Here is a 24,011-nt window from a genome sequence, read left to right on the forward strand (position 1 = left end):
AGTTTACAGTATGCTAACAATGCCATAGCCCAGTGTTAATTAGTGCATTGGATATAAAGAATGACTTCCCACTAATAGGGTCCTGCATGGTGCAAAAGAAAGAATAAAAGATGACTGGAACAAGCACAACACTGATTTAGTGCTCACTATAAACAAGACTGGTTCTGAAGCATCCCCTGTACATCAAGCTTGGTTTAACAGAAGATGCTAATTAGTAAGAGCAAAGTGCATTTAGAGACCTAGAAGAAAAAAATATGCCTCACACCTATTTCAAAGGTTAAAGGGTTAACATTAGTCGAGCTGTTTTCTTTAGTAAACATTTGCAAGTCAAACATAAACCCACTGCTGAGAAATCTCTATTATCCAGAATCTATTATCTAACCGATCCTGATGCTTCAATGCACAATGACTGAAGTTGGGTTTAATTTCTCCAAAAAAAAAAAAAAAAGGAACCAGAAACAGCCTAAAACAAGACAGATTCTACACAGCAGAACTACTCGATAAAGATTCAAAGGCATTCCATAATAAAAAGGGTGCAATTATGAGGTCCGAAAGTGACGAAGATGAAAGATACCTGGAACAGCACCACGTCTCCTACACCTTTTGTTTTCCACGAGCAATACACACTGCAGACAAAACGTTTGGTGCTTAAGCAGCCTCAAATCTGTTTTTCTAATATTAAGCACAAAGGAAAAACACTGACAGCGAGCGTGGTAAATAAATCCCTCCCTGGAGAAGGAGAGCAGCAGGCAGGAGGGGGCTGACATGCATGCGGGAGAAAACTAAACACCATCTTTTTTTCTACCTGCACAAGTTGCCATTTGCTGCAGCAATCGGGAATCTCTTTTCTCCCATTGATTTCAATAGCTGCGCTTCCAGAGAATTTCCCTCTCGAGTCATCTGTTGATACGCATTAAGAGCACGCTGTCCGTATCAGTGCACCTCTAAGAGAAAAATCCATTTTTCTTCCCTGTTCAGGTAAACATGTTTACAGCTCCTGCACAGACGCTGGGTGGTTCAGGCTCACATGTCACACACATGTCGTCAGCAGCAAGAAAAGCCCCTTTTTCTGATCAGCAACATTTTAAATAAGGTAAAGAGAGAAGCACTTTCCAAACTTACCTTTCGCGGAGCCAAATCGTGAGGGAAATACAAATATTTAGACGGGAGCGAGGAATTCATAACGCCATCGCGTCAACAAAAACACTCGTTATAAAACGCGCACGGCAAAAATAAGAACCCCCCGAGTTCAAAGAGACCCGAGGAGCCCAACAGAGCCAGACAGGCCACGGCATATGGGAGCTTCACACCCGGCGTGGCTGGGATCGCAGGGGAGGCACCAGCAGCGCCTCTGCTGCATTTCAGAGCGCGTCCGCTACGCACCAAAACATCTCGGATCGCAGGCGAGAGCCTTCCTATCTGTGACCCTGCACAGGAAATGCCACATCAAACCCAAAATTGCCAAGGAAGGTTACAAAACCTCCCGCTGCACACCCCGCCACGCAGAGCAGCCACGGCAACTTGACTACTTCTCTATTTGCCAGAAGATAAGTACAGAGTGGGTGTTCGGAGCGTTTATTCCCCCAAAGCCGTGTACCTTCAACACGCATCTTAAAGTAACACACGGACTCAAAAAAAAAAAAAAAAAAAAAGAAAAAGAAAAGCTACAGCAACCCTTAAGCCTGAAACGTAAATGTAATTCCTTATATAGACTGCAGCAGTGGTCACGCAGCTGGGAGTAGCGGGGCCCCCGTCCGGGCCGCCAGCAGCCTCCGAGCCGGGCAGGTACCGCCGGGCGGGGGAACAGGCAGCAAAACTTCGCCGCCCTCCCGGCCCGGCCCGGCTGCGGCAGGAAGGCGGCCCCCCCGCGGCAGCAACAGGGCCCCCCGGCAAGAGAAACGTAAATAAACCGAGGGCACAGAGAAAATACTAATATAATAATAATAATAAAGTGGAATTCAATGAACCGGGAACCGCTCCGAGAGGGGGGACGTTGTGGTTCGGGCAGCGCGGGGCACAGCACGGCACAGAACGGATCCCGCCCCCGGGTCCCGCAGGTACCAAGTTCGGAGTTGGCGCTGCCGGGCCGGGCGCTGCCCCGGCACAGAACGGCACGGAATAGCACAGCACGGCACGGCACAGCACGGCGCTGCCCGGGGCCGCGGTCCCGCAGCGGGCAGGGCAGGCAGCGCCTAACGGTCCCGGCCGGGCGGCACCGCTAGGCGGAGGAGGGCGCCAGGTAGCGGATCTAACGGTGCGGGGCGAGCCCGCTGCCGGCGGGGAGCGGCGGGGAAATTACTTTCTACTTCTCCCCACCTCCCCCCCCGTCTCGCTCCCGCCGGCCCGACCCGACCCGCGGGCTCCGTCCCGCCCCGCCGCCCGCCGACCCGCCGCGCACTGACCGTTGTTGCGCCTCGGGTTCGCCTGCTTCCTGCGCTTACACCTGGGGCCATCCGCCATGATCCTCTCGCTTGTGTCTAAATGCTCCAGTCACGCCCTCCCCCGCCCGCCCTCCCCTCCCCCCCGGACCTGGTTTACGACACTGGGTGGTTTTACTTTTACATCACCTTCCTACACCTAGTGCTCGGCCGGAACCTTGTTGCCAGGGGAGACCGGCGCTTTACGGCAGCGAGTTTGAACGGCGGCGGGGGAATAAGGCGCTGCCACAGGTACCGGGAGCGGGGCAGGACGGGGGGGAACGAGCCGGGGGCGGGCGGGGGGTCCCGCGGTCAGCGGCACGGAGCGAAGGGGAGCGGCCAGGTACACACAGCACAGCGGGGAGCCGGGAAGCCGGCGTGTCCGTGGGCTGCATCAGCAGCGAGACCGAGGGAGCTGAGCTGCTCCTGTGCTGTGCTGACGGAGCTCACCTGCGAGTCCTGAGAGCGGGAGGCGTTGGACCTGTCGGAGTGAGTGTGAGGGCCGCAAAAATGAGCGGAGGAATGAAACGCTGCTTCTGAGAGCACGGGCTGAGAGCTGGGAGAGGAGAAGGAGCCGGGGGAGCTGAGAGTGGCCTGTCAGTATCTACAGGGGATGTAAGAAAGAAGGAGACAGACTTTGTAGCAGGGTCTGCTGGGACTGGACGAAATGGTTTCAAACTAAAAGATTTAGATTGGATATAAGGTAAAGTTTGTTGCAGTTAGGGGGGTGAGGCACTGGCACAGAGCTGGTGTTTGGTGCCCTGTCCCTGGGGACCCAAAGTCAGGCTGGACTGAGACAAAAAAGACATGGAGATTTTGGAAAGGGTCCAGAGGAGGGACATGTAGATGGTCAGGGGGCTTGAGCACTCCCTCTATGAAGACACACTGAGTGAGGTGGATCTCTTCAGCATAGAGAAGAGAAGGTTGCGGGGTGACCTCATTGCAGCCTTTCAATACCCGAAGGGAACTTACTCCCAGGAGGGGAGTAAACTCTTGGAAAGGGCTGACAATAGCAGGACACGGGGAAATGGTTTTAAGTTAAAAGAGGGAAGATTTAGGTTGGATGTCAAGGGGAAGTTCTTCACTAGGAGAGTGGTTAGGCCCTGGAACAGGCTGCCCAGGGAGGTTGTGGATGCCCCGTCCTTGGAGGTGTTCAAGACCAGGTTGGACAGGGCCCTGGGCAACCTGATCTAGTAAATGTGTATGTTTGGTGGCCCTGCCAGGCAGGGGGGTTGGAACTACATGATCCTTGAGGTCCCTTCCAACCCGGGTCATTCTGTGATTCTGGATGGGGCTCTGAGCACCTGATGGAGCTGCGGGTGTCCCTGTTCACTGCAGGGGGTGGGACCTGGTGGCCTTTACAGGTCCCTTCCAACTGAAATGATTTGCTGGTTCTATGCTTGTACATCTTATTTCTTCTTGTGTTTCACTTAGGCAATAAAATAACTCAGTATGTTTCAATTTGTCTCCGGGCTTTCTTATTTTATTTCTTCTTATTATTCTTATTTTGCTACATTTACAATTCTACGCTTCTGGGCAATTCTTTTATCCAAATAAATTAAATTTCATTGAAAGCAATTTTCTTAGTAGGATCCCTTTAATAAGTGTTTGATGCATTGCTATATATGAGACCTTGGCTTTCCTGTGCTGCATTTCTGCACCATGCCACCAATGTGTCCCCTCCTCTCAGCACATCTCCAGATCAGAGCTACTCAGTGCCAGCAGCACACAGCAATTCCTGCATCGAGAGCTTCAGCACAATCAGAAGTACCTGGATTGGAGGGGACAGTAGGGATGAAGAAGATAGAGTTAGCTCAGGATCCAAAGGGGTTTTTCTCTAAGTTATCAGTTTACAGGGATAAGTGATTTGTTTACTGTCTAACCCAATTCGCAGGTATTTGTTCAGTGGTTTTGCATATCTATCTCCAGCGGGTGTGAATTGGCTGTTGACTTCACTACCTGGGAGTGCTTAGGGAAGGGTGACAAATCAAACAGTGCAAAGTGTTCCCAGGGACTAACAGAAGGTGCTTCAAAGGATTTGCCTTGGCATTAGGAGATCGGATCTCCAGATACAAGGGTGACTGAAAATCGCAGCGTGGGACTTGAGATGAAAGTGAGAAGTCAGGAAAGTTTTCTTGGGAGAGTGAATGGCCAAGTGTAAGGCAGGGTTCTGCCCTGCCATAACAGCTCAACATCTTGGCTTCTTGTGTAGAAGATGGCCCTGCATGTGGAACTGCCTGCAGAAGGGGTTGCTTCAAGATTACATTGCTTCAGGATTCTTGAATGTGTTTATCATTCTGTGGATGAATGTGACCACAATGACATGCACAAGTTTTCGTGCTAAATTTCCAACTCTTTGAAACTTGTCGTGTTTTAGAAGGCAATTGCAAAACAAAGAATAATAACTATAATTAATACAATATACAAAAATAATACAAGTATACTGGTAGATCTGTAACCCCATGCCCTGCAAGCACATGCAAAATTCCAGGCCCCTCTCACATTCAGGTCGCCTGTTTGCATTCCGTTCTGTCTCTCATCACCTCTGTACAGGAATCCTTGTCTGTTCATTCTGAGCAAGCTGTGCTTGCTAACAGTACAAAGAAAGAAGCAGCCTCCTGCCACTTGTTGCTCCTTTACACCCAGCTGTAGTGTCAGTGAACACAGGGCCCTGAGGTCTCTGAGCTGCTGGAGAAATGACACCATGCCCAGCATACCCTGAGAGCAGAACTGAGGCTGGCAGGAGCATTCCTACCTCTGTGCTGCCATACCTGGATAAATGAAAGAAAATCAAAGCAGTCTCTGAATACTACATCTTTGATACCGAGGAGGTCTAGAAACTAAAGAGCGCGGTGTTTTACATCAAGTTATCAGTTATCACAATCACTGGGGAAAGCTTTTCATTCAGAGCTTGTAAACAGGCGTGTGGGTGGGTGGGTTGGTTGTGGCTTTTTTCTTTTTTAAGCAACACCACTTTGATATATTTAATTGCAAAAACCGGGAACCTCGTGTCTTTCTATACCAAGTTTATTTACTCTGCTAAAAAAGATCACAGTTAAGGATGCAGCCGCTATGAAAGAGTGCTTTTGCCTACTGCATTCTTCTAATTGTGGATGCAAATCCACTTGTTAAAATTCCTGCTATTTCTGTGGAGTTCTGCAATATCTGAGCACATGGGAGGCATAATCTAAATTATATATACACCCTGCAAGTAAGAACGAAGAATCCTTGTTGTGGAGTACAGCTTTCAATCTGCCTTCTCAGTCAGTGCAGGACTTAATTAATGCACTAGTTCATAGGATCGAGGCAAAGCAGCGTGTTTCTGCATCCTCCTGGATGGTGTGGGCTTGGCAAGATATTTCTTTATAGGATGGGGTGTAAGGCAGTGGTTGTTCAATTTGTCTCTGGCAACATAGCTGTGGTGTGTTTCAGTTGCCTGAATAGGCACAATGTCATTGAAATGTTAGGTCGGCTACACTTACCTGAGATTTATTTGCATCATCTGAAGACAGAAGTTATCATAGCTCAAGAATCCTGCTGGAATATAGATGCCTGCAGACCGCATCTTGGGATATCATCAGCTGATGATTATTACAAGCTGTTTTTGCCGACATAATGTAAGCTGAATTTACATTATTGAATAAAAGCAGTCAGTCGTCTATTTGTATGCCTACTCCTTATTCATGTTCATGAAATGAAGTTTCCCATCCTATCCTGAGTGTTCTGGATTCAATGGTGGTCACTTAGTTGAATCAATTTAGAATTACAATGGAAAATGACTCGGTGAATAGTTCTTCTTTCATTTCTGGTTTGCGGAGATGGGTTTTTTTTCTGCTTTATATCAGCTAAACTTTATTTTCATTTCCATATATTTTCTTGGAATTTTAGTTCCTAACATTTACTTTTTAATGGGTTTATATATATATATATGTATATATATATATATCTTTATAACATATATATATATTATATATGTGTGTGTTTTTGGTTTTCTGTAGCAATTGTATTTGAAAGATTTACTAGAAAAATGACCCAGAAATGTGCAGCTCAAGTACAGCTAGCTGAGGAACTAATCCTGAATAAGAAGTGAATTTCAGAGATATCAACATGTGGTTTTAATGCCTTCCCAGATGGCCCCTTGATTTCCAGTTTTGCTTTCAAGTGAATCTAATACATTTTGAAGGTGTTCAGTACAGGTTGGGGCTGACCTGCTGGAAAAGCTCTGCAGAGAAGGACCTGGGGGTCCTGGTGGCCAACAGGTTGGTCATTAGCGGCAGTGCACCCTGTGGCCAGGAAGGCCAGTTGGGTCCTGGAGTGCATTAAGAAGAGTGTGGCCAGCAGGTTGAGGGAGGTGATCCTCCTCCTCTACTCTGCCCTGGTGAGGCCACATCCAGTACTGTGCCCAGTGCTCGGCTCCTCAGTTCATAAAAGACTTTTGGAGAGAGTCCTGCAGAGGGCCACAGAGGTGATGAGGGGGCTGGAGCATCTACCTTCCAAGGGAAGGCTGAGACCTGCAGCTGCTCAGCTGGAGAAGAGAGGGCTGAGAGGGGATCTCATCACTGCTTATAAATATCTAAAGTGCAGGAGTCAAATGGATGGGGCCAGGCTCTTTTCAGTGGTGTGAAGTGGCAGAACAAAGGATAAAAGGCAAAAACTGGAAGACTGGACATGAGAAAGATGGTAGTTCTGTGATTCTGGTAGCCCTGAGATGTCAAACAGTCTCAAAAAAAAAAGTTAAAGCCAACTGAAATTTACACATTCATTTAAACTGCACTTTGTATATACTTACAAAAGAATGATTTCTCATTATACTCCTCTCATCTTCTATTTGTTTATTATTTCTATACCATATTTTATTTATTCATTCGAAGCTTGAAGCTATGACTGCTAATAAATCATCTTGTCTTGCACAACTTGAAAAGACTGATCCTGGTTGAGAGACGTAAGGATGTGAGCTGCCACCAAACATCCGTGCCTATGCAGCTATATATAGCTATAATGACTTGCATGCATGCGGCTGAACAAGGCAATCATCCTTGTTCAGAAGTGTTTGTGAAGATCACAAAGGCCTTCAAAACCATTTTGTTTCTCTCACTCTCCTTTTGCTCAATTTGTTGCCTACTGTTATTCTCTCAAAAGCAATTAACCTGTGATGTTACCTATGTCAGGCTGGTATGCTGTATAAAGTAAATGCGCAAAAACAAATCTAGGGCCTCCGGGTTCATTTTCCTATGCTAATATTAACCTCAGATGTTATCTCTCTTTTAGAGCCTTCATGCAGTTAAAGAACAGCTTAGAAGAGGAAGAAATTTGGAAGGGCCCTTCCATACTTCTTATCCAAAAGGTGCCTCGTGTGTATTCACAATGAATCGGAGATGCCAATTTGGGTACAAGTGTTAGATTGCAAGCAGTTGTGGTGATTCTTTTTGTTTGCCTTTGAAGTACCTGGAACCTCAGATGAGAACGTCTGCTTCTGAGCTTCCTTTTCTACCACACGATGCAGTAGCAAAATATTGTATCAAAATATTATTTTTCTTTCAGATTTGTGACTGATCCAATTACAGTCGTAGTGCAGTTGCATTACCCACTTTTATTAGTAGCACATTTTCCATTCATCTTTGTTTATGATGACGCAGCAGAAGCGTCCTTATCCATTATATTATCTAATTAAACACTAATGTGTTGTGAATATTCTTCCATATGGTTCACGTTTATTTCCTTCTGTAACATACTCTGTTTGTGATTCAGTTCTGCTCCCCACCCCTCGTGCAGTTTGCTGCCTCACAGGTTTGTTTGACTGCTCGTTCGGCTCTCGTGTGGATTTATCTTCTTTTTGCTATCCGTACAGCTGGCTCACTCTGCTCATTAAATTGCAAGTTAAAAAACCATTTCTTAATTATATTAGTGCATGCTCTTCTTACTTATGTATATCTGCACATTTTAATGCACTGTAATGTTGGATGCCATTCATCTGTTGTGTCTTGTTTGTAGTTTTTTCTCGCTGCAAAGCGTGCAGTACTTTTGCAGGGATTGTTTGCCAATACATGCAGGAAAGCTGTTGTTTTGGAGCTGTAATGGTTCTGGAGCTTGCAACATGTATTCTGAATATACAGAATTAACATAAAGCAAACAAACAAACAAAAGAATATATATAAGTCTACTAGATCAAGCAAATAAATATAAGTAGAAATCTGATTTTGCTCACAAGCTCTCAACAAACTGTCATTCAATACTGTAAGAAGAAATGCAGATACTGCAGTAGTTTCTTTCTGAAGTATGAGCTGAATCATTGCTGAGCTCAGCTGAATCAGTCCGATTCTCATATTTGGCAAGGCAAGGGTCAGTCTGGTACATACAAACACATGATGTTACAATGGACAGAATTAGAATGGAAAGTAAAATGCACAGATCATATTTTGGGCACTTTAGAGCTGTGTAAAACCTGGTGTAAATGTATTGGAGGTTAGTTTACTGGAGCTGGGAGTAGCGACTCAGTGCGAGGATGATCACGTGCTGATAAGGAGTTGGAAAGCAATTATAGTTCTCATGTATTATGCATATCAGGAATTTTTTGGTTGCAAAATCAAACACTGAAAAAGTAGTTCAGATCCATCCAAATAATTATGTTTCTTTTTCCCTCATGGAAATAAAAAGATAAAAGATTTTATGTGGGATCAAATTGAAAACGTTTTTTTAACCCAATTATTAAAAGCTTCGATCAGAGCACCCAGAGTTGGTCCTGTGGTTTCCAAGACCACAGTGGCTTGAAAATTCCCTTCATCAAGCTTCTTCTTATTGGGAAGGTTTGAATGGAAATGCCCCTTCATCACTGGGCCTGAGGTATTCTGAAGAGCTCTGATACTCACATATCAGTGTGGTCTGACAGGGTAAGGTCAGGAAGGACAAGGACTGAGCCATCTCAAGAGCAGTATTATGGAATACCCTCTGCTCCTCTCGCCCCTTAGATGAATGTTATGGCCACTAGGCTATAAAATAATCTTTCTCCAGTTCAGTGACTATTTTCAATTATGATATAGAAAACAAATAGCATTCATTGTCTTTAGGGAGGTGAATCAGCTTATGAGTGCTGATGATTCACCTGTCTTTGATGAGAGGATAGAATCGAACCTCGAGTTTTAATATCCTGGGGGAACTCAGTGACTGCTGTGCTTCCAGATGAAAGATGAATTACACCCAGCATTTCCAAGGCATCTTCTGCATGCCTCGGACCAGGTGCAGACAGGTAGAGAACAGCCTGGCTTGGATCTCTGCAGGTGCTCTGCAGGTTAGGTCAGGTGAAGAGCTAGGAAGGTGCGGGGGTGACCAGAAGTATGTGTTCACATGCATGGAGAATTTAACTAAAAAGTATGTAACTAGGATCACAGAGGAGCTGGAGGAAGATAGACACACTCAGGACAGCCTTATTTAAAGCCATCTGCATTCACTTCAGTCTGCCTTTGGAGCTGGTAGGGATCTTGTCAGTAGGGCATGAGGCACCTACATTTGCACACCTTATAGGCACCTCACATTGGTTCTCCTGTTCTTGACTTCAGTCCAGTCAGTGTGATGGGTTTTCCTGTCATGACATTAGTGAGGTTTATGGAGATGACTTCATCTATCTGTATAATGAAGTTAGCTCTAACTTTTAATCTCATTTTACTCTCAAATTTGCAATTTGTTGCCTTGCTTGCAATTAGTGTCATTTTTGCATGGTATCTTTAAACACTGTTCCCCGATAAGGCCATGTATCTGTGGATTTTTACCTCATATCCTGTATCACACAACACCAGAGGCAACAAAAGCGTTTGTTATGCCTTTGAAAATGTTCTTGTTTTTAATATTTGCAATCCATTCAAGTCTTTATGAAACATTTGGACATTCTTTGCAAAGAGAGGCTAACTGTGAAAACCTCTTCCCACAAAGATGGATAATTAAAAACTTGATGTTTGTTCCTGCAGCCAGATGTGCTTGTATTTTGGATTCATCATCGTAGCATCTTGACGAGGAGGCTGGAAAAGCTTTGCTTGGTTGTTATTAATAACACTACTTCAGTGCTGTGCCATTTATTCTGAATAATGACAAGAATTCCGTGGGATTAATTGCTGATTTTACAAGCAAGATTAATTGGCAAAATAAAAAAGCTCTTCACTACAATAGCACTCTTCACCTTGAATGCAGGACTTCTATTCTTACGTGTTTAACCCTAAACTGTTTTATCTGTCGTTGATGATTGTTTTGTAAGGACTGCTCTGCTCCCAAATGGCGTTTTTAGGGTCTCTGACATATTAGTCTTCACACTTTCAGTTGCTTAAACGTTATTTCCAGAATGGCTGAGAAACGTTTGCGACTGCTGTTAATTCATCTGGTGTGAAAAAACAACTTATAGGCAACTGTTTTTCAGAGTTTGTTCCAAGGCATTTTAACTACAACATAGTCTCAGTCTGAGTCAATCAGAATCAGCCACATTTTCTCTTTAATGGAGATGCACTTCATTAGTTTTACAGCCTCTGAAAATGCATTTTAAGGACACAAACATTGCTCGGGTCTCCATTCTTCTCAAAAAGATGCACACTGATATGAATCCTAAACAAACGTTTTTGGTGCTGTTTTCACAGTCACTTTCCCGTGGTAGAGTTATAGATTACCTGCTCTGCTGACTTGGGCAAGACTGGAGAATAAAATAACCATGCAGACCTGTCCATTGCTGTGACAACCCAGACTGAAGTGCCAAATTCCACAAACGGGCCGTTCTTCATGAGTAGAAGAAAACACTAAATGGTACCCAGCTGGCCAGGGATCATCAGATGTGCCAGAGCAAAACTCATAGCTGAACTGAAAAGGGTACATTATGTAAGTTCTGCTGTGCATTCTTTTTCTTGCTGCTCACTGCTATTTCCCATGTCCTACCATACAAGAGCTCAGCATGCCTTTCCTGCACTGTCTTTTTTCTGCATTTCAGGGCATTAAATAATATGCAGAGCAATTTCAGGTAACGTTTTTAGCGTATATCTGTCATTACATAGCATACGCTTGCATACACACACATGCATAAAGCTATTTTTAAAGATTAGGAAGATCACAAAGTCAGGGGCCTGGCCTAGATTCCTGATCCCTTGGTTGTGCCTGTGGCTGTCCCTCTCGTCCCTCCCCAGGAGATCGCTGCTGCCGTGGCTGCTGTCAGATCCCGGTGTGTCAGCAAACTGCAAGCAGCAGCGGCTCAGCTAAGAAGTAACGTGCTGGACCAGCAGCTGAGGGCTCGGTCTTTCTCCCATTTATTTAAAGGGACTGAAGAGGTTACAAAGTCCAGTTGTACAACCAATGTTATTCTCAGCTGCTACAGCTATACCCAGCATGGATGACAGATTCACAGGAAGGAAATATTAATGATTCTCTTTTCAGTCAGAGTTTTAGTTCCAATCCCGTAATCATGATAACATTACCCCACCTCATTCTGTGCTTTGAGGAGATGTGTACTCGGTGATTTATTAGTTTTTCTTTCCTCTTTATTCAAAATAGTTCCTAAATCCAAGCCATGCAGCTTATGCAAATCCCTTCTATGAAGACAACAAAGGATTTCCATGGCAGACAGCTTCAGGTAGACATTTGACTTAATTTTTTACTTAACTGATATACAGGGTATAGAATGTCATGCATCATGTCAGGCACTTCTAATTCGTCAGAGGTGGCTTCCCAAATGCTTTGAGAGACTAGCCAAGATCACAGCATGGGAAATTCCTTCACCAAGAAAAGTATGTGAGGATTCATTTGGACTTCCTTGTTCCAACGGCATCTACTAAAAATATATTTATCAGCTAGGAGTAGAAATCTCTGTTTCTCTGTGGGGGAGTGATATGGGGAGATAGGTAACAAGTACTCCAAGTACTTTTTATTCCACCTTCCTGCTGGGAAAAGATTCAGATTTCTTCAGACCTTTTGCTCTTCTCCATCAGAATGTTCACAAACTCATCAGAAAGTTCTTTCTCTCTCAATTAAAAGAATGTCAGAGATGCTTAATTTCCCTTTTGCAGTCCTACTCGTGTCTAAATCTGCATTTGACATTTCATGGTACGCCCAGTTCCAACAGATGTAGGCTCTGCATCCGTACAATTAGGTACTGTGTTAAGTGATATCTAATTATAGGAGATGTCTCCTTGAGCCATATGGCTTCCCCTGTATTTTCCTGGATGGTGTCTGAAAGGTAAATGTGCAGTTTCACTACAGAGATCCACTGTGGAAGAAGTCATGGGAAGGGTCGTGCTTCCCTGAGGGGATCCGGTGCTCCTTGGACAGCGTGGCCAGACCACATAGAGCACTTCCTCCCATAGCTGTAGATATGAGCTCAAAAAGAAAACATAGGGATTAATTAGTACCTGGACGTTGATCTGGAGCCTGAAAATATATGTTTCAGGGTGATACGCTGCGATCATTTCTGCATCTTTCCCATTTAGAAACAGTACTCTTCAATTTCTGAATTAGTATTCATTTCACTGCAAGAGACCTCTCTTCTGTTACCTGGTCACCTGAGATCCTTTTATAAGAAAAACATCCTTCCAGTATTAGAAGGAATATTTCAACTTGCCATATTTAATCAGGACATACTGAAGCAAGATGCGAAGTACTATCAGCTGAAAGCTGAACTCCTGTGTTAGATGCTAAGTGAGTGTAACCCTCCTGTCTGAATAAAGCCAAAGAGTTTAAGAAATTACTGGCTTAGCGTTATGCTCAAAATAATGAGTAGCAAGTTAATAATAAAATAATTAAACATGAAATATAATAACCCACAAAGCTTAAGATCTGTTAAAATGTGTATTAATATCTTAAGGGTTAAAGTTCGTGCAGAAGAGTGTCAGGTTTGTCTGCATGCCTCCCCCGTTTGGGATTAGATCACATTCCCCAAGGCTGAAGGCAATCTCCTTGTTATCATTTTCCATTATGAAATTTTCAGTGCTGCTCTGTCAGGCTGCAGCCGTGTCTTTGCTGAGCAGCAGACGTGCAGCAGGCTGTCAGCCGCTCTGCGTGCGAGCAGCTCACCCACCTCTGGGAGCGTTCCCTGCTCACCCAATGGTGCTGTTACCCATCTGATTCTGGAGCAGAAATCTGCAGGGGCACCTAAGGAGGAGGCTGTTCCCTGACAGACCTCTGAAATGGACTCGGGAAGTGTTTGGCCAGAGCCTCAGTACATTTTGCTGAGTCAAGTCGACATTAAAGTGAATACAAGTTCTCCCCTGGGAGTCTTAACTGCAGCCAAAGAGGTGAGGAAGTTAAGGAGGGAAGCAAGAGGGCTGGAGTGCTTTTATTTTTTATTTTTTATTTATTTTTTTTAATATCCAGAAAAAATGAAAGGAGAGACCCGTGATTCATGGTACCTGAAAACTGTCCTTGTGCCCATATGCAGCTTCACTCCTATCAATTCCATCTAGAGGATCCCTACTGGAGAAGGAATTTTGGGGTGACCTGTTATCCACTACCAAATCTACCCAGAGCTGTATGTAGTAGGCATTACTAAGAAACTTGCCAGCATCAGCACTGTGCCTCTTGCAGACCCAGCCACTGGCAAGCAGCCTCCATTTCTCCATGCTTCAGTTGGTGTACATGACATCTGGCTGGTTTCTTTCAGTGCATTTGGTATTTTGTAGTATTTTGTATCATTACGAGAGTGTTTCAGTGCAACTTAGTGGGAGTAATCCGTCTGTAGTTCATTCATCTCAGGGCACTAGAAAGCAAAATGTTTCTTGGAGGGACAGAGCTGAAAGGAATCTGTCCCCAAAGCTCAGTGCAGGCAGTTCTGTGCGGAGCAGGGTGGAAGGAGGGGTGCTGGGAGGCGATGTCCGGGCACAGCCTGCAGAGCTGCTCGTAAAGAGACAGAGACTCGCAACAAAAAGCGGACAAGAGAATCAAAACGCGCTCTTGGGAAGAAGTCCAGCGAATGAGCTCTGCTGGCGAAGCTCTGGCTAAGAACAGGCTTCAATGGCAACACTGTAGCTGCCTTCTTGAGTCCCATTCCTACTCTCAGCGATTTAATGTGGGAGACTCCGTGACCCCTCCGTTACACACGCGGCGTAGGTCGGGGAAATGACCCATTACAGCGCTATCGAGCAGAACAAAGCCCCCAGATCCGATTGGAAACCCTTGCAGAGCACCAGGCGATGGATAGGGATGCTGCTCCATCAGGAAGAGCCTCGGGGCAGGACGGCGTTCTGCCGGGGAGGAAAGGTCAGGCTGCAGTCAGCGTCAGCGCCTCGAGAGCCCTCGGTTCGCTTTGCTTTGCTTTGTTCCTCTAACACTTTGAATATCTTTCATTTATCTACCTAAGTGGCCAAGAATGAAGTGTTTCAACACCGTGAAGCGCAGGTACAAGAGCACTATTTTAAGTGGTAATCATCCTCAGGATTTCTGAGCAAGAATCTTCGCTATATGGTTAGGAAATAAAACAACCCAAAAACCAAAAAAATAAGAAAAATAAAGATTAAAAAAAAGCCCCCACCACCTGCAGTGACAGCACTGAGAGACTCCAGAAGATTCTCTGGAAACGAGCCGTGCCCTGACTCTGTTGGAGAGAAGGTGCAGCCGAGCACCAGCTCCGCTCTGTCCCAATCTGCCTCGTTTTCAGCCATTTTTTACACTTCATTTTCCTCCCGTCCTTTCCAGTTCTAACTCATCTCCCCGGGTGGTGATTCCAGCGCTGCTGCAGAACCCGTCGTACTGCACACGCCATAATAAAAATATGACACAACAGCTTATATTTAACAAGGAAAAGAGGAATAGAAAGTGGTACATCTGCACAACGAATAGAACAGAGCACTGACTTGGTATTTCCTGACTTCAGCGGTCCCTCCAAAATAAGAATGCATTAATAGAATTACACTTAGTTTTCTGCTTTTAAAAGGAAAATATTTGAAAGCACAAGTCTTTTCATCTTCCAAGTTCTTTTGGCTCTGTATGTGAGATAGTGGAAATAACACAGGGCTGTGTAACCACAGCAAACAAGTGGGGTGGGAATTCTGTAGCTGCTTGCTGGCCCGGCAGGGAAGAGCAGCCTGGATTTTGGATTTAAGAGGTGGATTTTTTTTCTTTCCCCTAATCTCCATTCATTTCTATGGATGAAAATAAACGCATTCTGTTGTAGGCAGAACTGGTGCTGACCTACAATTAAGGATGTCTGATATTTCCATTACAAGAGGCAGCTTTTAGTTGGCTATAATTTCAGCTGGTGGTTGTTTTAAGTTTTAACTGTTTAGGCAGATGATTCCTTCTTTGAATATCTCTTGCAATCTGATTTTTTTCGGGGGGGAGAGGACGAGGGACAAATCTGGGAAATGGTTCATCAATGTCAGTAAAGCAACTAAGCAAAAAGACATCAATGTGATCGTATAGAGAAGCTTTGAACATCTTGCTTAAAATTTGGCAACTCTGAGCATGCTCCAAAGCAGGGACAGAATTAGCCTGCTGAGGAACACTTGATTGATCCACCAGCAAAAATGCTGCAAGGCAGCAGAAATATGTGCATATTTAACCTCCCAGCAATTTTAACTTTAGTGGGGCTTAGCCGATGGAATGTGTCAAGTTATTTTGCTTCCCTGTTTTATGAGTAAAATTCCCTAATATAGACAAGATTTCGGAGGTGCAGACTTCTCCCTCTTATAAATGAACTTGGTCTTTAACATCACTGTAAAAACACAAATCGGGCTGACTCACCGCCTCCTTCCTAGGTGTTTTTCCAGCAGGCACTACCGAATGCTCTTTGGGTACTGGAGTTTTTAACCATATCTATAAAGATATCTATGATGCATAAAGATGATGATATTTTTGGAACTCTGCCAGTGGAGACCAATCGTTATCTGTATATTTCTCCATGTCTTAACTCCATTCTCCATCAGCTCTGAGTTCAGTATATGACACCCAGTGGGGCTGTCACAGAGACCCTGGTTCTGAGTCTTCTTCAGAGCTTCACCGTACCAAAAATCCCCTCTGCTCCCACTTGGGCACACATCCTCCTTTTGCTCTTATGTGGGAAGCATCCTCCTTTTGCTGTCATCGCTATAATCTTCTGATAAAAAAAGGTGTAGATTCCATGCTGTTACTGTTTAATGGCCTTAAATGGTATTTGCAGAAGTGGCAATCTTCTTTCCACACAAGAAGAGTAACTGTGGTTGTTTGCCCTTGTGGGCTGCTCTGTAGGGCCGTCATTGCTGGCACTGTTCCTGTATGAGTGTTTGGAGATAGATAGGTTCACAAACCAGCAGGTTACAAATGAGAAAAGCTACTGCCTGATGGACAACCTAACAGAGTCATTTGATGAAGTTAGACTGCTGCAAAGACACTGAACATTCAACTGGTTTGCCATACATTGAAATCATCCCTCCCATATAAGATATAAGCAATTAAAGAATGTGAAGTAGGGCTTTTTAACGTATTTCTGCAAATTTCTGTTTGCTTGCCGGTTAAAGATGTAATACTGGATTTCAGTAACTGAAAATCACAAAGGCCATAGTGCTTTTGTGTTCTAACAGCTAAATAAAGGTTTTATTCTACTGCTCATGTTTATCTACCTACTGCACATCCTATTATTTGGGTTAAGGGGAAAAAATGTGCTGGCATGATTTCTTCCATCTGTTCCATAACCTCTGATATTGAGCTTCTAAAAAGCTCAAAGCAGACTAAACAGGTCGTAGTCAAAACAGTAAGGTTGCTTTTCATGCACTCTTAAAATCAGATGTTTTAATTGTATCTTTTAGCTCGTTTTCTAATTAGAAGACAGGTTCACAATGTGGTATCTATCTTCTTCCATTTGAATCAATAAACAGAGAAGTCATGAGAAAGGGACCTCTTCCCTTCAGGGAGTCTTTTCTTGTTAATGTTGACTCAGGTTGTTCGTGCTTATTCTAGTCTCCTTTCCTCTTCTTCTCACTTCCCACACTTTTCTCTTTCAGTTCCCCCTCTTGTTTCCCAGATATGCTGCTGTACACATAGTGCGTGTATACATTTACCCTGCATATTTACCTGCTGTGTTGTGAAGGCATTGCATTCTTCAGCCTGCACTGGGAACTCAGCATCCTAACCAGGCCCAGTCTGCCTTTTTTAGCCTACAGAGATTTCAAGCATGAATTTCCTGAAAGAGAAACAACAGAAACACTTTGGTTACAAATAACACAGGCTGCACTTTCAAGTAACTGTGAGATCTGATTGAAATGTTGGGGAGGGTTTGCCTTGCACTCTAAAATCAGGGAGCTGACTGAGGAATCTCTACTTTACATGTTTGCAACTTGCTGAAATTGAGATAAGTTAACAAACAGTCACACTACTCTGGTTTGCTCTCTGCTTTGGAGAGTAAAATTGGCTTTATATGGCTTTTATGGTTAGTTGGGTCTGACTGCTGGAAAGACTTAACGTGTCCATTTACCTTTATTTTGGTTAGTTGTCTGTGCAAAGACGTTCAGATGTGGCACCCTGGTTTGTTTCTTCCTTGCTGAAAAGACCGCTGTAAATTTCAGTAAGGAAACAGAAAAGTCCCTCACAATTTTTTAAGGAACCTTTCAAAACAATAATATGAGGATGTACTATTTAAAGCGAATTGCACCAGATACAGGGTTACTTTGAAATTAAAAAGACTGTCCAAATAACATTGGCTTGCTTTTGTGCCTTCAGGCTTCCTGCTGCATGCTAACAAATTCAGAAATTAGTTGCAATGGAGAAAATCACCAGGAACTCAAGAGCAGCCAAACGTGGTGGGGTCCGATGGCTGCAATTCCTGCTCATGCAGGATATGTTGGGTTCCTACAGACTGCAGACAATTTGCTTGTACTCTGTATTGCTCCTGCGCACCAGCTCTGAAAGGCTTCTCCTGTGACCTGGAAATAAATAAGCGTTAGTTAAAACAAATACCATAAAAGGACATTTCCAGACGTGGGGGACATTACCTACCTTCGAATCTCCTCGCTGCACCTCCATTAAAGTAATGATCATGACCCAAATACAGACTGTCCTTTCCAAGGCCAGATGTGGTGCATTATGTAATGCCTTTTTAGGGTGATTGCTGGAGCTTGGAGTAAAGGAAAACGAACGTACTGCAGATATTGTTCCAAAGAGCAAATGTCATAAAAAAATGTTATAAAACTCAAAGCCTTGAGCAAAACTTCTACTAAATAGAACTTGCACTGAGCCCTGCCTGCGTACAAACCGAGATCTCCATCAAGGTACAAGCCAGCCACAGGCTCCAGAGATTACAATAAAACAAGAGCCCGAACGCACATCCCTCCAGCAGCACACTTCACAGATACAAAGTACCGTAACTCCTAAAAGCTCCTTCCTCCAGGCACAACACATTTCTGAGTTAAATGTACCACAGTAGAAATCTTCTCCATATGCTTTTCAAAACACTATTAAATAAAAACCATCCAAGCAAGCAGTTGTTGATATGTATGTGCAACAGGCTTCCCAGAAATTCTTTGTAAATAGGACATCAATGTTTTCCACTGCGCGCGGGGAGGAAATCTGCTGAGTTCAGAGCGCTGTAATCAAATCCACATTGCAAAGTCACAAATAGAGGAACAAAGGACAGCCCCTGCCCGTTTTTTTCTGTGTGGCGGATGCATTAATCAGGCTCCATTTTCTTTGCTGGTTGGATGTCCCGCTCCTGGCGCCTACCCGCCCCATGCCTCACTCGGGTACGTCTCTGCCTCACTCATCACAGACGGCGCTGGTACAGCACGCTTCTGTCTGAAGCTCTGCACTGCAGGGATTCCATGCAGAGGGCTCTGGGAAACTAGTGTCCATACAGAGCACAGGTACACCAGGAAGACTTGGAGCACCTCCTTTAAGTGTCTAAACATGTACAGAGTGTATATCACCATAGTCACTGAGCTCAGTAGGCTCAGGGCACATTTCTTCTCTTTCAAACCTGTTTTCTCCTGGAAGAGATTTCTTTCCTTTTCAGGCATTCTGTACCAAGAGCAAAAATAGGAACCCAATTACGCTGGCCTCCTTGCAGGGAGGTGAGAGCGGGTGAGGGCACAGGGTGCTGCGCCGCAGCTCTGCCCGGGGCACAACCTGTGCAGGAACTCACAGTCCCCAATGAGAAACATGACATTTAGTGATGTGTCATCATCACTAGCAAAGGGAGAGCAGCAGAAATCATCAGGAGCAGCAGGGAAGGCTGAATCTGAGCTTCCTTTCTTCCTGATGAGCTAAGGCTTGGGGTAATTCTACTTGATGCACTTTTTGCTGCCACCTCTTAGAGCCATCGTGCAGGAGAGGGCACATGGTCTCTCCCAGGGCTATCTAAGAAAAAAACTGTTTCCCATTGGAAGTGGGACTTGGTAGTAAATGGGGAGCATTCATAGGCTATGAGAGTACCCCCATGGCTTCGGACATACTGTAGGATAGAAGACTGGCTTTATTTAGCAGGCCCTTAATCTCATAAAGCAGCTCACTCATAACATAAACTGCTTAACATCGCAGCCTTCCTCTGCACCTATCCCAATTTGACTTTGTCTGAATGCGACAGTGTGACAGACACAGTTGACTACAGGATTTCAGGTGAGGCTCACAGGGCCTTGTAGAAAAGCCCTAATTCTCCCTTTGCTTTGCTAACACTTTACTGTCCCTGTCATCATTTTTGTCATATACAGGATCACACTGTCTGGTGGGCTACAGTGATCCTGCCATCAATCACTGCACTGGTGTTCATCTCCTTCCTCCATTGTTTCCTCTTCTTCCTTGTTGCCCAAAGATCCTAATCTCACCCTTACTACCGGTAAGTTCCAGCTCATTTCTATTTCTTATCTCACTCTTTCTGATCCTGAAAAGACATGCTATGCTGATGATGCCGTCTTATCCTCATTAATATCTTCTTGGAACTGCTCCTTTACATAAAATAATAATGTACAACTCAGAATTAGGAAAATCATGAGAACTTGGTTGCTTTGTTTTATTAAGTTTATATTCTATTTTATTTTATTTTATTTTATTTTATTTTATTTTATTTTGAGGGAGTTGCATCAATCCAAATAGTGTGAGATAGCGTGTGCCTGCACACTGCACTGGGGCTTGTAGGCTTGTGAAGCCAGCAATGTGAACAGGGTCTGCAGCTCACAGGGCATCACTGTCGTTTCTTCATGCAGTCAGTTCAACTGTACAGTGCACAGTCACCAAAAGTGGAGCTTCCCAATGTCTGTAGTGATGTGCCTTATCTGAGGATGAGTCAGCCAGGAGGTGAACGTGTTTTGTCCTAAGTGGGCTGTTCTGTAGATCACACTGAGACTTAGAAACCAAGATAGGGCTACAGGTTCTGCTCTTGAAGTTTTTACTAATCTGTGATTAATTGCTGGAGAATGATATATGTCCCTGCTCTTCTCCTCCTTTCTTTTTATTTATTTATTTATTTATTTATTTATTTTCAGCTCCTATTTCTTCAGCCTTCTGTTCTTGTTCCCCTTCCCTTTTCTCTTCCTTTTTTTCCCCCCTCTAATTAAATATAAATAAAGAGGACTGCATGTTCTGGGCTGTCACATGCCATATATAACTTTTCACCAGCAATTCCAGATCCAGAAATGATTTTAACTGGCAGCCTGTAATGAAATAAAGACAGAAGGTCTGTAAGTTCCATCTGCATATCTGCATTCCTTCCATGTGCTTTTGTTTTGCACATCAGTGTGTAAAATCGGGACTCGTTCCACGTGCACACACGTGGACATTTCTGCTCTGGGAGCTGATCAGATCTGATTATTTAGGCCACAGTGAGTCAGGAAAGCTGTGCTGACAGCGCACTATCACTGAGGAGAGCGACCTTTTTTTCCTGAGTGAGGAAAATCCGAGCATAACATGTTGCTAAATGAGATGAACCCCATAAGGATTTAAGACAAAATCGTGTTGTTGGGGTTTTTTGGTCCTTTATGTATTGATTTGTCTTTGCATAAAGCTCTACAGGTAAGATTAATCCTCCTTTTCTTTACCTTTTCTTCCCCCCCCCCAGTCACTTCTATATTAGGTAAGGCTGCACGGCCTCAGCAGCGCGGCCTGCACAGCCTGGCTGCAGCGTGTGCTTCCTGCCCTCAGTATCAGTGCTGCTCACTGTTACCGAGTTAAAGCCCGAAATAAAAACTGCTTCCCAGAGCAGTAAGAAATATTTGAACGCTTCGGGCATTTGGTCTGTGATTCAGAGATTTATTTATAAAACTGTTGATTTTGGGACGCTGAAGCATTGCATTTAAGCTGCAGAAGTGAGTCATATTTGTGGGAGGTAATTACTACCAGAACACACAACCAACTTTTGTAGGTTTCTTTGTAAAATGTCCACTTCTGATCTGCAACTACTAAAAATAAGAAGCTTTGCTGGATTTCAGCTTAAGTTATCTTTATGGGGTTATGTGGCTTTATACGTAAACTCTGTTTTTCTGACACGATAAAACAAATGACTTACATGCCTGGGAATTTATTTGAGTGTTTTATGTGGGCTGTTCTGACCAGGTAACTTTTTCAGCTCGTGAAGAACCAAAGACTTTGTTGTAACTCTGAAAGGAAATGCTTTTGTCAGGGGAATGATAGCAGCCAGCATCTACAAACAGTGCTTGTTCATCATAAAGATCTTCGAATTTCTTGTTTTATCCCCAAACACAATGATTTACTCTGTTTTGAGCAGGTCCTGGGAGCTGAGGGAGCTCCAGATGTCGAACACCTGCAGGAACTACTTGCAGGGAACTTTCTTCGTTATCCCTCGGTCATGACTGTGGAATTTGAGTTTATTTAACTTGTGGTCACTTAGCAGCACTCCCCACCAGAGATGAGTCAGATGCCATGCCACCTCTCCCGAGGGAATCTGCTGCAGTCGGGATCAGAAAATTAATGTCATCCATCTTGGCACATGAAGCTTAGAACGTTTTTTTCCCATGCCATTAAGGGAGAATATAAGGAGCACCATTAGCCTCAGTGCCCTTTCACTGCTTGCAAGACCAAGAGCGGAGGCGCTATCCAGAATTCAAACAACAGGTCTCTGGATATCTCCTTCCTCTCCAAAATTTGCAGTTAGGGAAGAGGCCTTCCTCTAAAAGCTGCGATTACCTGTGTCAGTAACGTGCCAGCAGTCAGCCCGCCCTGCACCAGCTCCTGGGAATTTCATGACTGACCACATCTGGAAACCTTCCTTCTGACTTCCGTGCTCCCACACACTGAGTCAGGCTCCCACGGACTGTACAGCCTCAGTGTGGGGCAGCAGGCAGAGATGGGAAAGGTGGACACTTGCCACACAAAGCTTTATGAGGAAGGGAATTAAATACCGTTACCCTTTCCTATGCTTCTTTGAGCACTCCCACCTGATTCCCAGGATTCTCTCACAACAGGTGCTTTTTTTGCTTTTCTTTTTCTTTCTTGTTTGTTGTTGTTGTTTTGTTTGTTTTCTCTTTGCCTGGATCACATTTTAGTTACCAGCTCACTCCGGACAAACAGGCTTGGCTGTGCTCATTGATTGTCCTCCCCTTCAGCAGCGCTGGCTGACACAGGACTATACACATCAAAGGAGCTTCTTTGTTCAAGGAGCAAGGGTCCCCAAATTTGAGAGAAAGAGATAAAACCTGGCAGTATAATTGCTGTGATTCTTAGAAATTAGTGTATTTTGGATTCAGCATTCTCATATGATGAAGTTAAGCACACTTTCACCAAGCCTAAATATTCCTTAGATGTAATTTAACTTAGTAAGCTCAAATCAGATAATTTTTGCCAATAGTTTTTAAAATTCCTGCTTTTAGAAGCTAAGCTTATCTGTGTCAAAGAGAGGTCTCTGTTAAAGGCCTGAGCTGACCTGGTGATCCCCACTCAGCCTCAGTGCCATGAGCTGAAGGACACGGGGCAGTTGAAGAGCTGAATGCTTGTTGAAGCTGGTCTGCTTGTCTGACTCATGACTTCTGCAGCAGTGAAAGAACACTGGATTCTGCTTCACTTGGCCATTGAGATCTGCTCAGCGGATGCCTAGAGTCGAGTTCACATAACTGCAAAATATTCCCTGAACCAGATCCTGGCAGAAACAAGCATTTCCCTGGAAAAAACAATGTCCCACTCACATCTTGCACCACACTGGCAGTTCTGCTGTTATTTCACTAGAGAGAGAAATACAAGAGAATCATATTTAAATTGTTTACACTTCTTGAGCCCACTGCAAATCCCATTAAATTAGGTTTCTGCAGTAAAGTTACTCGATCTTTCTGAGATATCACAGTTGCTCCAGCACAAACAAACAAGGGACATTTGTTGCTGTCGCTGTGTTGCTAGACCTGATCACCAGTGGCAAGGCCAAAAATAGTTTCTGGGTGATGTTTGCTGAAATCCCAGCTCCATGTCTCATCTGCAACAAGGGATGCTAAACCATCCCAACAGAGCACCCGGGGGCTGCTGCTGCGAGATAAAAAAAAAAAAAAAGAAGGCAAATGAAAGGTGTAATCCTTCTGGGAGGGCTTGATTAGCAGCAAGGAGGGTTTGGATAGAGGGCTTAAAGGATTTGCCAAGTAAATGCTGCCAAGATCCCACTCTAATTGTTAAACTAAGCTTCCCCCCTGTCCCACTGCTTTTAGGCAGTTAGTTGGTGCAGCCTCCTGTAAGTATCACAAG

General features: G+C 44.2%; 1 protein-coding gene and 1 long non-coding RNA gene across 4 annotated transcripts in view; both read right to left on the minus strand.

The window, feature by feature from the left end:
• LOC107308928 (zinc finger E-box-binding homeobox 1) overlaps positions 1-2,526 on the minus strand; it is a 97,689-nt gene extending 95,163 nt beyond the window's left edge. Inside the window, exon 1 of one of the 2 annotated variants that reach the window (XM_015853164.2) lies at positions 2,403-2,526. In XM_015853164.2, the coding sequence (XP_015708650.1) occupies positions 2,403-2,460 (58 nt within the window). In that variant the 5' untranslated portion in view covers positions 2,461-2,526. Of the gene's footprint in view, positions 1-805; positions 1,058-2,402 lie in introns of those variants that run through there. The other variant, XM_015853165.2, reaches the window with a different exon arrangement.
• A 12,616-nt stretch (positions 2,527-15,142) lies between these two features.
• On the minus strand, positions 15,143-19,221 carry LOC107308874. Of its 2 annotated transcripts, XR_004306369.1 has the most exons (5): positions 18,695-19,221; positions 18,339-18,450; positions 17,818-18,265; positions 17,418-17,526; positions 15,143-16,618 (listed from the first exon to the last, which is right to left on the minus strand). It is a non-coding gene; the product is annotated as an uncharacterized LOC107308874 (long non-coding RNA). The 2 variants fall into 2 exon arrangements; XR_001552961.2 differs by having other exon boundaries at positions 18,339-19,221.
• Positions 19,222-24,011: the final 4,790 nt, after the last annotated feature.

The sequence above is a fragment of the Coturnix japonica genome, chromosome 2 (genome assembly GCF_001577835.2).
Source record: "Coturnix japonica isolate 7356 chromosome 2, Coturnix japonica 2.1, whole genome shotgun sequence".
NCBI lineage: Eukaryota > Metazoa > Chordata > Aves > Galliformes > Phasianidae > Coturnix > Coturnix japonica.